At 43.1% G+C, this 12,497-nt stretch overlaps 1 protein-coding gene across 6 annotated transcripts in view; it reads right to left on the reverse strand.

Annotated features, from left to right (window-relative positions):
* The window catches only part of FGD3 (FYVE, RhoGEF and PH domain containing 3), a 111,936-nt gene that overhangs the window by 38,502 nt on the left and 60,937 nt on the right, over positions 1–12,497 (reverse strand). For 5 of the 6 annotated variants that reach the window (XM_074836761.1, XM_074836762.1, XM_074836764.1 and 2 more), the window contains exons 3-4: positions 7,078–7,246; positions 5,383–5,974 (exon numbers count right to left, since the gene is read on the reverse strand). In XM_074836761.1, the coding sequence (XP_074692862.1) occupies positions 5,383–5,974; positions 7,078–7,246 (761 nt within the window). The other variant, XM_074836767.1, reaches the window with a different exon arrangement.

The raw sequence follows: 12,497 nt of genomic DNA on the forward strand, positions 1-12,497 counted from the left end.
TATATTTTCAAAAAACTTGCTGACATCTGCTTAAATACCAAACAATGGCTGAGCAGACTCTCAGCTTGAGCTCAGTTTTAGAGAGCCACTCTATCTTCAGTTGCTGTCTCTGCTAGGGGCAGATAGGCATGTTTTTCAGACTAATTTGCAACATATTTGCTTTTCAATGGACATAACATTTTAAATGAAACAGTAGATTAATGAAACATGAGGCAGTCCTATTCTTCTAACCTTATTTTGTGCCATGGCAGGACCGCTTTAACAAAGCCTGAGCCATAATTCAGTTCACGATGAACGAGATATTTCATGGTCTATGTTTCTAAAGGAAAACTAAAACAACTTTGCACACTCAAGTGTGAATTATATTCTGCTTTGCTCAATGCTCTTGCTGACTGACTGCTCGGCACGGCCACGGCAGGTTAAGACGGTTCTCCACAGTCACACATTACAACCGTGTATTACTGCAGAGGCTTGTTAAAACAGTTTAGCTGGCGGGGTGACAAGAAAGATGAGAAAAGAGAAGTGGTAGGTGTTGACTTCACGACACAGGAAGCTCACTCTAGCGCTTGTATCGTGCGACTGTTGCTTCTCTTTCACCTCTTTGTGGAAGGTTCAAAAATTAATTCCCAGCTGTAACTGTCCATAAAACATTTTAAAGAGAAAGGAAATGCCAGCCTGAAAACAAACAGAACCAGTTTCTCATAAAGGTCAGATTCACACTTGCGGTGGGAATGCATGTGCACCTCAAACACCCCAGTCACACACACAAACTGGGGAACGCACATGCTGAGCTGGTTTGTGCTATTCAGTGGCCACAAGCACATCACTGCTTCCTGTGAACCCACACACAGCCCAGCCGGGCGCCCGCCAAGCACGCCGGGCACGGATTCACCCATGCAAAGAAAAGCAAATTTGAAATGAAAATTTAAAGTAAAAAACAAAAGCTTGATATGAGAAAACTTGGGCAATACCCTGCAGCAACCATTTTTCATACAACTGGTTGTGCACAACCATATTCAGTCAGCATCTCTATCACAGGGGGCTTTCAGCAAATCTTGCAAGAAAGCTGCTGGGATACAGCTTAGGTTAAAATCATCTACGGTTACGCTTTAAAACCCCACCAGTCACCCCTACAAAGTACACAACATCCCAGAAAGATTACAGACAACTTCCTACTCAGAAATGCTGAAAACAATATGGAAATGTTATCCTATGCTATGTTGTCGTCTTTGTTGTATTGAGATCTCATTTTCTTTAGGATATTTAAAAAAAAAAAAAAAAAGATAATGAGAACATATCTGATTTTTCTTAACCAGCATTATGACTAAAACATTGACCTATGCAAGTTTTTTTCAGAATATACAGGGAGATAATCTTACCCAAAGGTCTGACTTGCAGGACTGCAGGCCAAGTTTTCCAACACAAACTGTACAATGAAAAGAGAAGTGAAACTCTAGCCATGTACAGGCAGAATGGAAGTGTGTGTCAGTGGCTGTATGAGGCCCACGTGGGACTTCATTATTACTGTTTTACACAGCAGGAAGCAGGACAGATGGAGAAAGGCATTTTTTTCGGTGATTACTAACGAGCACGTATTACTCTTAGTGAACAATATCTAAATAAAACGTAGGAAGAAGCGTTAGCCGTCGCAGAAGCATCACTCCGTTGCTCCCAGGCAGTTGGCAGAAGCCTTGAGTATATGACTACAGAGCATGACAGCCCCTCAGTCTCACTTTTATGTCATTTCTTTTTTTTGTAACCACCAAGGCTGACATGCCTCAGTTCCCGGAGCTCCTGACATTTTCTGAGACATTATCAAAACTAATAAGCTCCCCTTGTTCATTTTCATTTTGACAAAGTATAACTGGCAATCCCAGTAAGTCACTCCTGAGATTTTAAAACATATTCCAATAACTTTGTGCTAATAGTGAGACCTGTTAGACAGTGCTGCAGACTCCCAGAGGAAGTCACATCACACGGCAGAGCTAAACCTAAACTAAATAAAACAATACAAGTCATGTACCAGGCAACCTTACTTCACCAGCCGTGGGGTGTGTGAAAGCTTGGGTGGTGGATGAAGAGATATCTGAAGTAGAAAATAAGAGAAGAAAAAAGCAGATCTGATTTTTTTTTTCCTACTCGCATTTATTCAGGAGCTTCACTTGATATCCGAGGAGTTACTAAGCCACCATTAAATCATTCTGCAGCTGTACTTCTTATGCATCCTTCTCCAACTATAATAAAGCTTTCTGGAAACTTGCATATTTAATGAGAGCAATGGTTACCTCTGTCATGCAGCTGCAAAGCCTGGTACTAGGGGTAGGAAGGGGGAAGCAGGAAAAAGACGCTGGCTCCTGACACAAAGCTTTCTGAAGGAGCTGGGGTCTCCCCAGCTCTCAAGCCAGCAGCTGGTGTTAACTGAACTCTCCTCTCTTCCTTCCAGCGGGGCGGGTACCTTGTTTTCTGGAAAATTACCAGTTTTGTCAGGAGTGATGTGAACTTCCAGCCTAAGAATAACCATTGAACAAGTCAACTTCAAATTGCACTGGCTCTCCTCTGGAAGCTACGGCCCTTTACCTCAACCCTTAGTCCTTAATGCCCCAAATCTGCAACAGAATCAAAGGGGAGAGGGGGAGGATCATGTGGACACCTAACACACAAATTGGCTTCGCACACCACATCCCCAGAAGAGGGCGCAATCCTTACACTACAGAAGAGGCAGCAAATCCCTAAGCCTTCCTGACATTTTGCAGCCATGTGGCTGCAAAAACAAGGTAACTTAGTGTAGCTTGGTCAGTGTCAAAGCTGCCTTTTGGAAGGTGAAATCAACTGAAAATGCAAGGGAAAACCTGAAGTGCATTTGTATGAAGAGTAACACAAGAAAACGAACAAAAAAATCTTCCTCTAGAGATATCTCTTTCATAAGTTCACCAAGCATGCTACAGAGAATTATGCCCTCAAACCTCTGTGTTTTATCAGCATTATTTCATACTATATGGATATTTAACCTAAGGAGTAAGACTAAAAACAGCCATCAAAACTCTGATGTCTTATAAAACATTGATATTTGTCAGCAGAGCACTTAATCATATGGTGAAGCCTTCTGCTTGGGTTTGTCACAGTTGGTTTGATACTGCATTCCTGGTCCAAACAGGAAATTTAATTACCAGGTGAAAAATTTTGTAATTTAATGCATTATTTTCTTGCTGGCATGTTGCAATTAATAAATAATCTTTTAAATAACATTTCAGTTGCACACATGCCCACACAAATATATTATGAATATAAAATAATTCAAATATTTTACAGTGTGTGTATGTACGTATAAACACACGTGAGGGAAAACCAACAGTGGCAGATGAGAAGCCTTGCACCATGATGGTGATGCTGACCATTTGAGACATGAACAAGCTTTCACCACAGACTACTGAAAAGATACCAGATGTCAATGGATGCATTCAATGTTGTGCTAACAGACAGATGTTAATTGGAGTCTCCATCACCAAGATGTTTCCTGTGGACCCCTACATTAAATTCTTGCAAACGAGGCAAAAGACAGAAGTCTCCTTCGGCAGTAGAGACCCCACAGTCTGAGATCCTGACTCGTTACCATGGATTTCCTCCTGCGCAAGCCCAAGGCAATCTGCACTGCAGCCTTCCATGCCCAGGCGTTCACCGCAGATGGACACAGTGCCGAGGCAGGGGTGTCCTCCCTGGCTCTCAGGGAGGTGGGACAGGTTGACGGGTTCCTCCTCCTGAACTCACACCAGCTGCCAGGTGGGACTGCAGACTCACAGAGAGGCGAACGAGATCACATCCTCCCCATCTACAGAACGCAGCTGGGTTGGGCCAAACAGACCTGGTTCATGTAGCCCTTACTGCCTCCTGCGCTGCTGGGTCCTTTCCACTTCCCTCTGACTAACCTCACGTCAGCACCTGGAAGGTTTGACATTCACCAAATGTGCAGAGGGAGCAGCACAGCAATTGGAAAGCCCCAGGCTACAAAGGCAGCATCTGAAGGACATGAATGGCAGGTGAGTCCAGCCACAGCTTGAGATAAAGCAGTGGGAAGAACAGCGGCATAAAGCAACGCGCTCATGAGAGAAAGTCTGGGGCTTTTTCATAGCTTCCTGTAAGTATGTTTGCTTCATCAGGCTGTCTTCTACTCTTGGAAAAAAAGGGGACACCACAGAGCATTAACTGTACTCTGAAACTGTACTTGTCAGCTCTGAGAGACAGAACTTCTTGCACACCACATACCCCCATGCAATTTTCATCACTCTGAATTGTCCAATAGTCACTGGCTGATTTAACCCAGAAGCTACTACATGAGTTTTAACTGCCACATTTCCCAAGGGACAAGCTCTTGACCTACACAAATCAGGATATACTCGGGGATTTCAACAGAACCACCTGATTTGTACAAACTGAGGTGTGAACACTACAGTTCACCAGCTACAGTTCATTAGTTGCTAGTGGTCATCATATTCTTCAAAAAAACCAAAAATCCAATATATTAACTTTACTGCCATGACGGCTGAGGGGGCAAAAAGAAAAAAAAAACACAACACCCCCAAACACAAACAAAAAACTCCATCAAACAAGAAGTGGAATATTTTGCAGACGTTTTGCTCAAAGCATCTTCTGTTTTCTTTTTCTGGAAAAATCTAACCCATTCTATCATCATTATTTCTAAAAATAACTGTCTTGATAAACAGATAATCGAAAGAATCTGTCATTAATCTTACACAGCTGCAGCAAATACAAACCAGTCTGGACTACATTACTCTGGATTCAAAGAAAATCTCTTCTAGCTACAGTTTCCTAAAGAGTAATTTGATATAACTACCCTCAAAACTTCTCTGCACTCAAGAAGTAGTCCCACCAACAGAAGCACAGGCTTTGTGTAAAAAAAAAATAAATTACTGTTAGAAGAGATTTCAATCGTGCATGTCCTACACTGGGATGCAAGACCCTGACCCTGCAAGATGCACTATCCAGTTAGCCCTCTGCATATCCCGGAGCCCCATGGAAAACAACGTGATCTAAGAACTAGAAGCTGAACCTAACAAACCCAAACAAGAAACACAAGGTGTGAGTCTTTACCTACAAAAGCACTTACATTTTAACAACTTACTCTGGCTGTGATAGGTTTTCTTATATGAAATCTTTTAAATCAAGACTAGGAACCTTTCTAAAAAATACTATCTAGGTCAGGAACAAGTTATGACAGGCATCAAGCAGGAAATTATAATGACTGCCATGATCCTTTGACGTAAGACCAAACAAAAAACCCAAACAACGTATGAAAGTGAAGCAAGACATCTCTGGCCAGAGTCAGGAACTAGTTTCAGAGCACTTAATAGCAACAAACTACCTTACCTTGTTTACATCCAAATACTCTAACTTTGGCACTTCTGCTGTCTCTTGCTCCTCGCTGCTTCCTTCATCAATGTCACTGTCTTCATCCTGCGTGGAGTCTCTCTTCTGTTCTGCAGAGGAAGGTTTGGTGCCCTTTTTGTCAGGTTCCATCTCCCCTGGGTTCCCAGCCACGCTGGGCTTCTTCTGCTCTGCACCCTCTTCGCTGGGGAAAGTTTCCCCTGCCACACTACAAGAAGGACTGTCAATGCCACTGTCTCTGTTGGGAATTTTACCATTCAGTTCTGCAGTTGAGTCTTTACTACCAAGCTCTCCAGAGGGCTCCTTGCTCACAGTCACAGCAGTACAGTCTTCATGGCTTTTGCTGTCACCTATGCTTAGCTCTTTAATCTTCATTATGTCTGTGTTGGATAGATCCGCGCTGTACGGTACGTCTGGCTCATTTTCATCCAGTTCACTTTTTTCATTTGTAGAAGATCCGCTGGAAGCCACCATGTCACACTCATACAAGCTTGGTTGTTTGGATGAGTCCACGCCAGGTTCCATCTTAAGAGCTAAATTTAGCTGGTTTCTTTGAAGAATATGTACAGGTTGCCTGTGAGTGAAAAGAAAGCACCACAGTTATCCACATTAACATTCAGAGGCTTCAAGAGTGCCCCAAATGAGAGAGGGCCTGATTATCACTTGATTCCAGCTGTATTTCTTACACCCCCTGACAATCCTAGGAAGCAAGTGTGTGCACACTGCTATAATAATATTCACCCAACAATTTCCAATAAAAACACATCACACTTAGTCCTAAGTTCTACTGAAATGGCATCACTAGAATCATGGGCCTTTAATATTCCCCACCTTGCCTTGAAGAACAGTCTGGTTTGAAGGTTTGGGGAGGGAGGAATCATCTTTTAAAAGAAACATTTGCTTGTGGGTTTGTTTAAACAGGAACCCACATTCTTCAACAGAACAAAGCCTTGGGTCAAGGTATTTTCTGCCAGAGAGGATGTTTTTGAAGCACAAGAAGGTGCTACTTTTTTGTTTTGAAAGACACCTTAACAGATTCACCTAGGTGATAACACACTCCAAGGCACAGGATGGTGTCTCTGTCTCCATCCCCCTCTTTACGAAAAAAATCACTTAGCTCCATCAGGCAGATTCGGTCTTCAGAGAGAGTTTTCATGTGTTTGTAAAATGAGCTGGTTTTACAGCAACACATATATATTTTATCCTATTTAATGCCTCTTCAGAGGAAACGCTGTTCTACATGACGTTGTTTCACAGCACATTGCGATTTAACTCTCCCCTGCCGGCTAACAGTATGTCTGACGTTTACTGAATCTCAGACAGAAGACTCAATTATTTTATATCACAATAATCAAGTTCCTATAAAGCAAAAGCCAGTCCCGACATCAAGTCAACTTACAGAAAGCAGACCCTGGGCCACTTGTTTCTATTGGAACACTTACCAGATTCTTAAGCTCCTTCGGAGAAACTGTATGTCACAAACTCAAAGTCACTGAAATACATGCTTTTATTAAAACAAAAACCATTGTGTAGTCAGTCAAGTTTTGCACTTCCAGTAGAAAACATCCCAAGAGGAGTTTCTACGTGGTAATTACAATTAATGTTTTCCATTGTTATATTCTAAGTTAAAAATGAAGAAAATGGAGATTAGAGCAGATCTCGCAAAGCCGTATTTACCTAATACTTTCAAATTTCTCAATGAGCGTGTTGACTCCTGCTGATACTGGTATTTCTTCCTCTCCAGGTGCTAAGCTCCTCGATGACTTGGGATCAGCTGGCAAAGGCCGAGAAGGTGCAGGAGGAATTCTTTCCTGCCCAGATTTGAGATGGACAGGCTTAGGAGGTACTAATAAAAGAGAGGGGAAAAAACAGGAGGATAAATCTCCATCTTCTTTATCCTAAACTGGGAACAAAATCCAAGCGCTCAATGCTGAATGAGGGGTATCCATTCTTCCACCATCCTTTATAAACTGCACAGGTACATTTCTGAAGTATTTCTAACATCAAAGCAAGCTGCTGTATAGTAAAGAAAAATGACAGTCTTCTATTTTGTATTTCTACAGCTGTATCAGATGTGTTAACCAACTGAGCAGCTCACAGCACTTTACCGCTTCCTTGTTACCAAACAGGATGCACAGCTCACACTTCGTTTTTGCAAATGTGCTCACCATCTCAATCACACTAACGAGTTTCCCCTCCCATGACTTTTCAAAACTCAGGCACTCTGTTGAATCTCTTATACTGGGGAAAAAAAGAGAAAAAAAGAAAAAAACAACCCAAAACAAACCACCAAAAAAACAATCCCACCATGGATTTCAGTGCCTTGTATTTGCGTGGTCAAAAACACCACAGGCAGAACATAATAGCTTTTCTTCCTTTCATTCTCCCTCCCCCATCTCTTCTGTGGTGTAGTCTTCATAGATTTCCTTCCTCTTTTGGTTCTACATTGAGTTATACACAATATAAATAAAACACACATTGTCAGAACGTGTATGTTCTGCTTAAGGATTCACTAGGCGAAGGTACAAAGTTTAATATAGTACTTAAAAAAATGTAATTTAAATGTAATTTTAAAAAATTTATTCAGACCTTATATTGATTGCAGAATAAATAGTTTTGGAAATCGACAAGCAGTAACTCATGGCAACAGGTTCACCTGCTGTTACAGTTTCATACAGTGAAAGCAACCTCACACAGGCAGACCTGACACTAGAAGGCAGGAAAACCTACTGTGTGATTGCTTCCAAAGCACAGGCTACTTGGAGTGGTGCTGCCAAGCATCCCCTCCAGTCTGGGCTACCCAAAGAGTTAACATACTAGATGAGGAAACTAAACACGTGTTTTATCAAACAACATTTTCAAGACTTTATTTCAAGAATTTCCAATTTTCAAATGGTCCAGATGGCACATCAGTATAATGTGAATAATATTGTAATGGAGCTTTAATTAGCAACTGTTCTGAATGTAATTTCAGGGTTACTTTCTTTAGGAGGCTAAATGGAGGCACATGCACCCAAAAAGCCAATTCCTGTGTCCCTGCATCTGTTCTAAGCTCCCATCAGCCCAGACGTCCTCCCTGCTCCAGCGGACGGGGAGCTGCTATGGATGGTCATTGTCTGAGGTCAGCAATGAAGGACTGTTAAAGAGTTTTTGAGCTCTGAGTATAGGTTAGATTTTAAACTACCTCATTACTGAGTTAATTTCAGCAGTCTCCAAAAACATGAGATTCCTCTCTTAAAACAAAGGTGTCATAGTTCAATTCTCAAAACACTACCACAAAACCTATCTTACACAGGAATAACAGGTAAGCAGGAAAAGAAAATCATCTTGCATATAAAAATGAGATGGTGGAGCTCTATGTTTTGTTCACCGTTTTTTTACTTGCACACCACATGATCAGTGAGTGCTCGGCCACATTTCTCCTTGTAAAAACAAAACAAAACCTAAAAAAAAAAAAAGGTATCCACGCAGCCATCTGGGCTCATCTAGCCAGAAAAAGCAAGCTCTAGGCTCTTTATAGAAGGTGCATAAAGCAGCAGGCAGACAGGCAAGAACCTACCCCACATCCCCTATCAGGCCCTTCATCGTTTCAGACTGATCCACAACACTCCAAAGCTGAAGTTCACTGCCAAAGCCTTTACACTAATAGCAACGGGTGTCACTGCTGTCCATGTAAACATTTTATGTCTCTCCTCTTAGTGGACTCCACCTGAATCACCTGAGACAAGACACTCTGCACTAGACAAAAAGGAAGGAGGAAAACACTTTTCTTAGTTCTGAATTTTTATTTACTGAAATAATTTTGAGAAACAGAGACACCATAATGGAGGCAAAGCTGCTGACCTTACCAAGCACTACTTACCAAGCAAAATTTAAACCACACAAGATGTCTACTCCAGAGCTGACGCAAAAAGCCTACATTCAGAATTTACAAGGACATGCCGTTACAGTATCACAATACAGACTTTTAAACTCAAAACCATTTTAGACTTCCACAAAAGAGTGAATGAAAGAAAGATCTGCACACTAAAACCAAACACCACCAGATGAGCTCATCCGTATGTGTGCCATCATCATCAGTACTAAATGAACAGTCAGCCCCTGAAAAAAAGCTGGTGCTGCTTTTAGGTAGGGAGCCAGACCCAAGCAGAACTCCTGCCCACACTCTGAAGCCACCTTCCACAAGTCCCAGCCCACACGGGAACCAATGCTGCTGGGTTCTTGCTCCAGATTCCAGCCACAAAGCAGCACGACCTTGTATGCAGCAGCTTCCAGTGCCTGTCCTGCGCACAGACAGGTAAACTGGTGGAAAAAAGAAGGCTGCATGGAAGAAATATTAGTATTGCAAAGCACATTTCACGTGGTACCTGAAGGCTGAAGCCACGTGCTGGAATGGTATGTCCCCAGTTCTCCTCCTGAAGGTTTTACATAGCAGCCCACGGCTACTTGGAGGAGGCAGAAACCAAGACACAACATCTTTCTTGCAGAAGGACAAGTGAAATGGCAAGAAGCAGCAGGACAGAATTAGAAAAGGGAAAGGGAAGGTGACATATGTGGGAGAAGGTACAGCCTGGGCTTGGCCCTGGGTCTGTAAAACAGCAGGGAATAAGGACCCTTCCCTCACTGCAAAATGAGCACCTCAGCCTTTGCATTATTTCAGCCCCCGACCATGAATTTCTCTCTCACAAATGCCTCCTCTGCAGTAATGGCTAACAGTCTACACTGTTGGCATTCCCACCAATCACCCCAGCTGTGGTGGGTCTGTCATGACTTGCTTGGAAAGCTGGGAGGACCTAATAAAGAGAAATGCAAGTGGTGTGAGTCACACTTGTAGATTTACTTACTTCAGTTAAAGGCCCTTGACAAGAAGAGACCTAAAATAATATAACTGATGAAGCAGATTATGAAGGGTTATCCCCTGGGAAGTGAATACACCCCAGAAAAGAATAAATGATCCAACAGCACAGCCTTGAGTGGGAGTAGAGAGCTGCTCCTAGAGTCTCAGGTGGTGATGCCAGCAAATCCCACACAGCAAATCAAGAAATAGGCTTTAATGAGACATCCATGTAGCTCTAGAGAGAAAGCCCCTGAAGAAAGGTTTTTGTATTAAAACACCAACAAAAAACTGAGGAAGGATTTATGTCTGCTGCAAGGAAATGCACCACACTATCACAACGACTTTTTTGGACATGGCCACCAAGACGAAGCAAGGATGGTTTACAGGAAAAACATCAACTTGAATACAGTTAATTTTATAAAAACAACTTTTGTATTATTATTATTCTGACAATTTCATTTTCCTAGAGAGACATGAAGTGTTTTCCTTTCTTTCCTGGGTATACAACTCTTACAGTAACAGGGGACCAATGAACTATCAAAGGAGAAGAGCCATTTCAAATTTACAAAGTCCATAAAAGTGAAGAGAAAAAAACCCTGTATCATCTTCCCCTCCTTGCAAAGTATCGTATGTGTTGTTCTCTACTATCACATGTAAGCTAACTGCAGATACTTTTAAAAGGTAGTTTTATTATAAAAAAGTGAAATAATAAAATAATTATTTAAAATTTGTGACAAAGAAGTGTCTTTCAGGAAGATGACCGAGACTTGTTACACTGATTTGTAGCTTTGGCTAACTTGGTTTATTGGGTTTGTGTGGCAACGTTTTGGTAGCAGGGGGGCTACAGGGGTGGCTTCTGTGAGAAGCTGCTGGAAGCTTCCTCATCTCCGACAGAGCCAAGGCCAAGGCCAGCCGGCTCCAAGATGGACCTGCCACTGGCCAAGGCTGAGCCCATCAGTGATGATGGTAGCACCTCTGGGATAACATATTTAAGAAGGGGGTAAAAAACTGCTGTGCCACAGCAGCTGGGAGAGGAGTGAGAATATGTGAGAGAAGCAATTCTGCAAATATTGAAGTCAGTGAAGAAGGAGGGCAGGAGGTGCTCCAGGTGCCGGAGCAGAGATTCCCCTGCAGCCTGTGGTGCTGCCCATGGTGAGGCAGCTGTGCCCTGCAGCCCACGGAAGGTCCCACGTCAGAGCAGGTGGATGCACCCAAAGGAGGCTGTGACCCTGTGGAGAGCCCACCCTAGAGCAGGCTCCTGGCAGGACCTGTGACACTGTGGAAAGAGGAGCCCACGCTGGAGCAGGTCTTCTGGCAGGACTTGTGACCCCCCAGGGGATCCACACGGGAAGGCTGTTCCTGAAGGACTACAACCCTGTGGAGGGGACCCATGCCAGAGCAGTTCTTGAAGAACTGTGGCTTGTGGGAAGGACGCACGTTGGAGAAGTTCACGGAGGACTGTGTCCTGTGGGAGGGACCCCACACTGGAGCAGGGGAAAAGCGTGAGGAGGAAGGAGCAGCAGAGACAACGCGTGATGAACCGACTGCAATCCCTATCCCCTGCGCCACGCAGCGGCAGGAGGTAGAGACATCGGGAGTGAAGTTGAGCATGGGAAGAAGGAAGGGGTGGGGGGAAGGTGCTTTAAGATTTGGTTTTATTTCTCATTACCCTACTCTAATTTGACTGATAATAAATTAAATTAATTTCCCCAAATCGAGTCTGTTTTGCCCGTGACAGTAAGTGGTGAGTGATCTCCCTGTCCTTATCCCGACCTGTGAGCCTTTCACTGTATTTCTCCTCCCCCTTCTCTAGCTGAGGAGTGGGAGTGATAGAGCAGCTTGGTGGGGGACCTGGAGTCCAGCCAGGGTCAACCCACCACACCTGGCTCAGTCTGAGACAACATCAGGTGGTCTGATTTTTGAGTACTGGGTACTGCACAACAGTCTCCCACGGGAATTTTCACTGGGACTCCTGTTTCTTCTTGGAGTACTTTTACAGTGACATCAAGAAAAGCCCAAGTTCTGTCAAAAAAAGTATTGGCAAAAGTCAAGAAAGCATATTACCTTTGGGTGTCTATTTCACCTCATTAACAAATCTCCATCCCTTTCAGAGCATTAACCAGCCAGTAAGATATACCCACTTCTTTGGTTCTAAGCTTATGGCTGTAATGGGAGAGAGAGCTTGGATGTGTGTGAGCAGCAGAAAGAAGTAGTAGTAGCTATCTCAGTAATGGAAACAGATTATAGTAATCTACTTGGG

This window comes from Strix aluco, chromosome 11 (genome assembly GCF_031877795.1).
Source record: "Strix aluco isolate bStrAlu1 chromosome 11, bStrAlu1.hap1, whole genome shotgun sequence".
Classification (NCBI taxonomy): domain Eukaryota; kingdom Metazoa; phylum Chordata; class Aves; order Strigiformes; family Strigidae; genus Strix; species Strix aluco.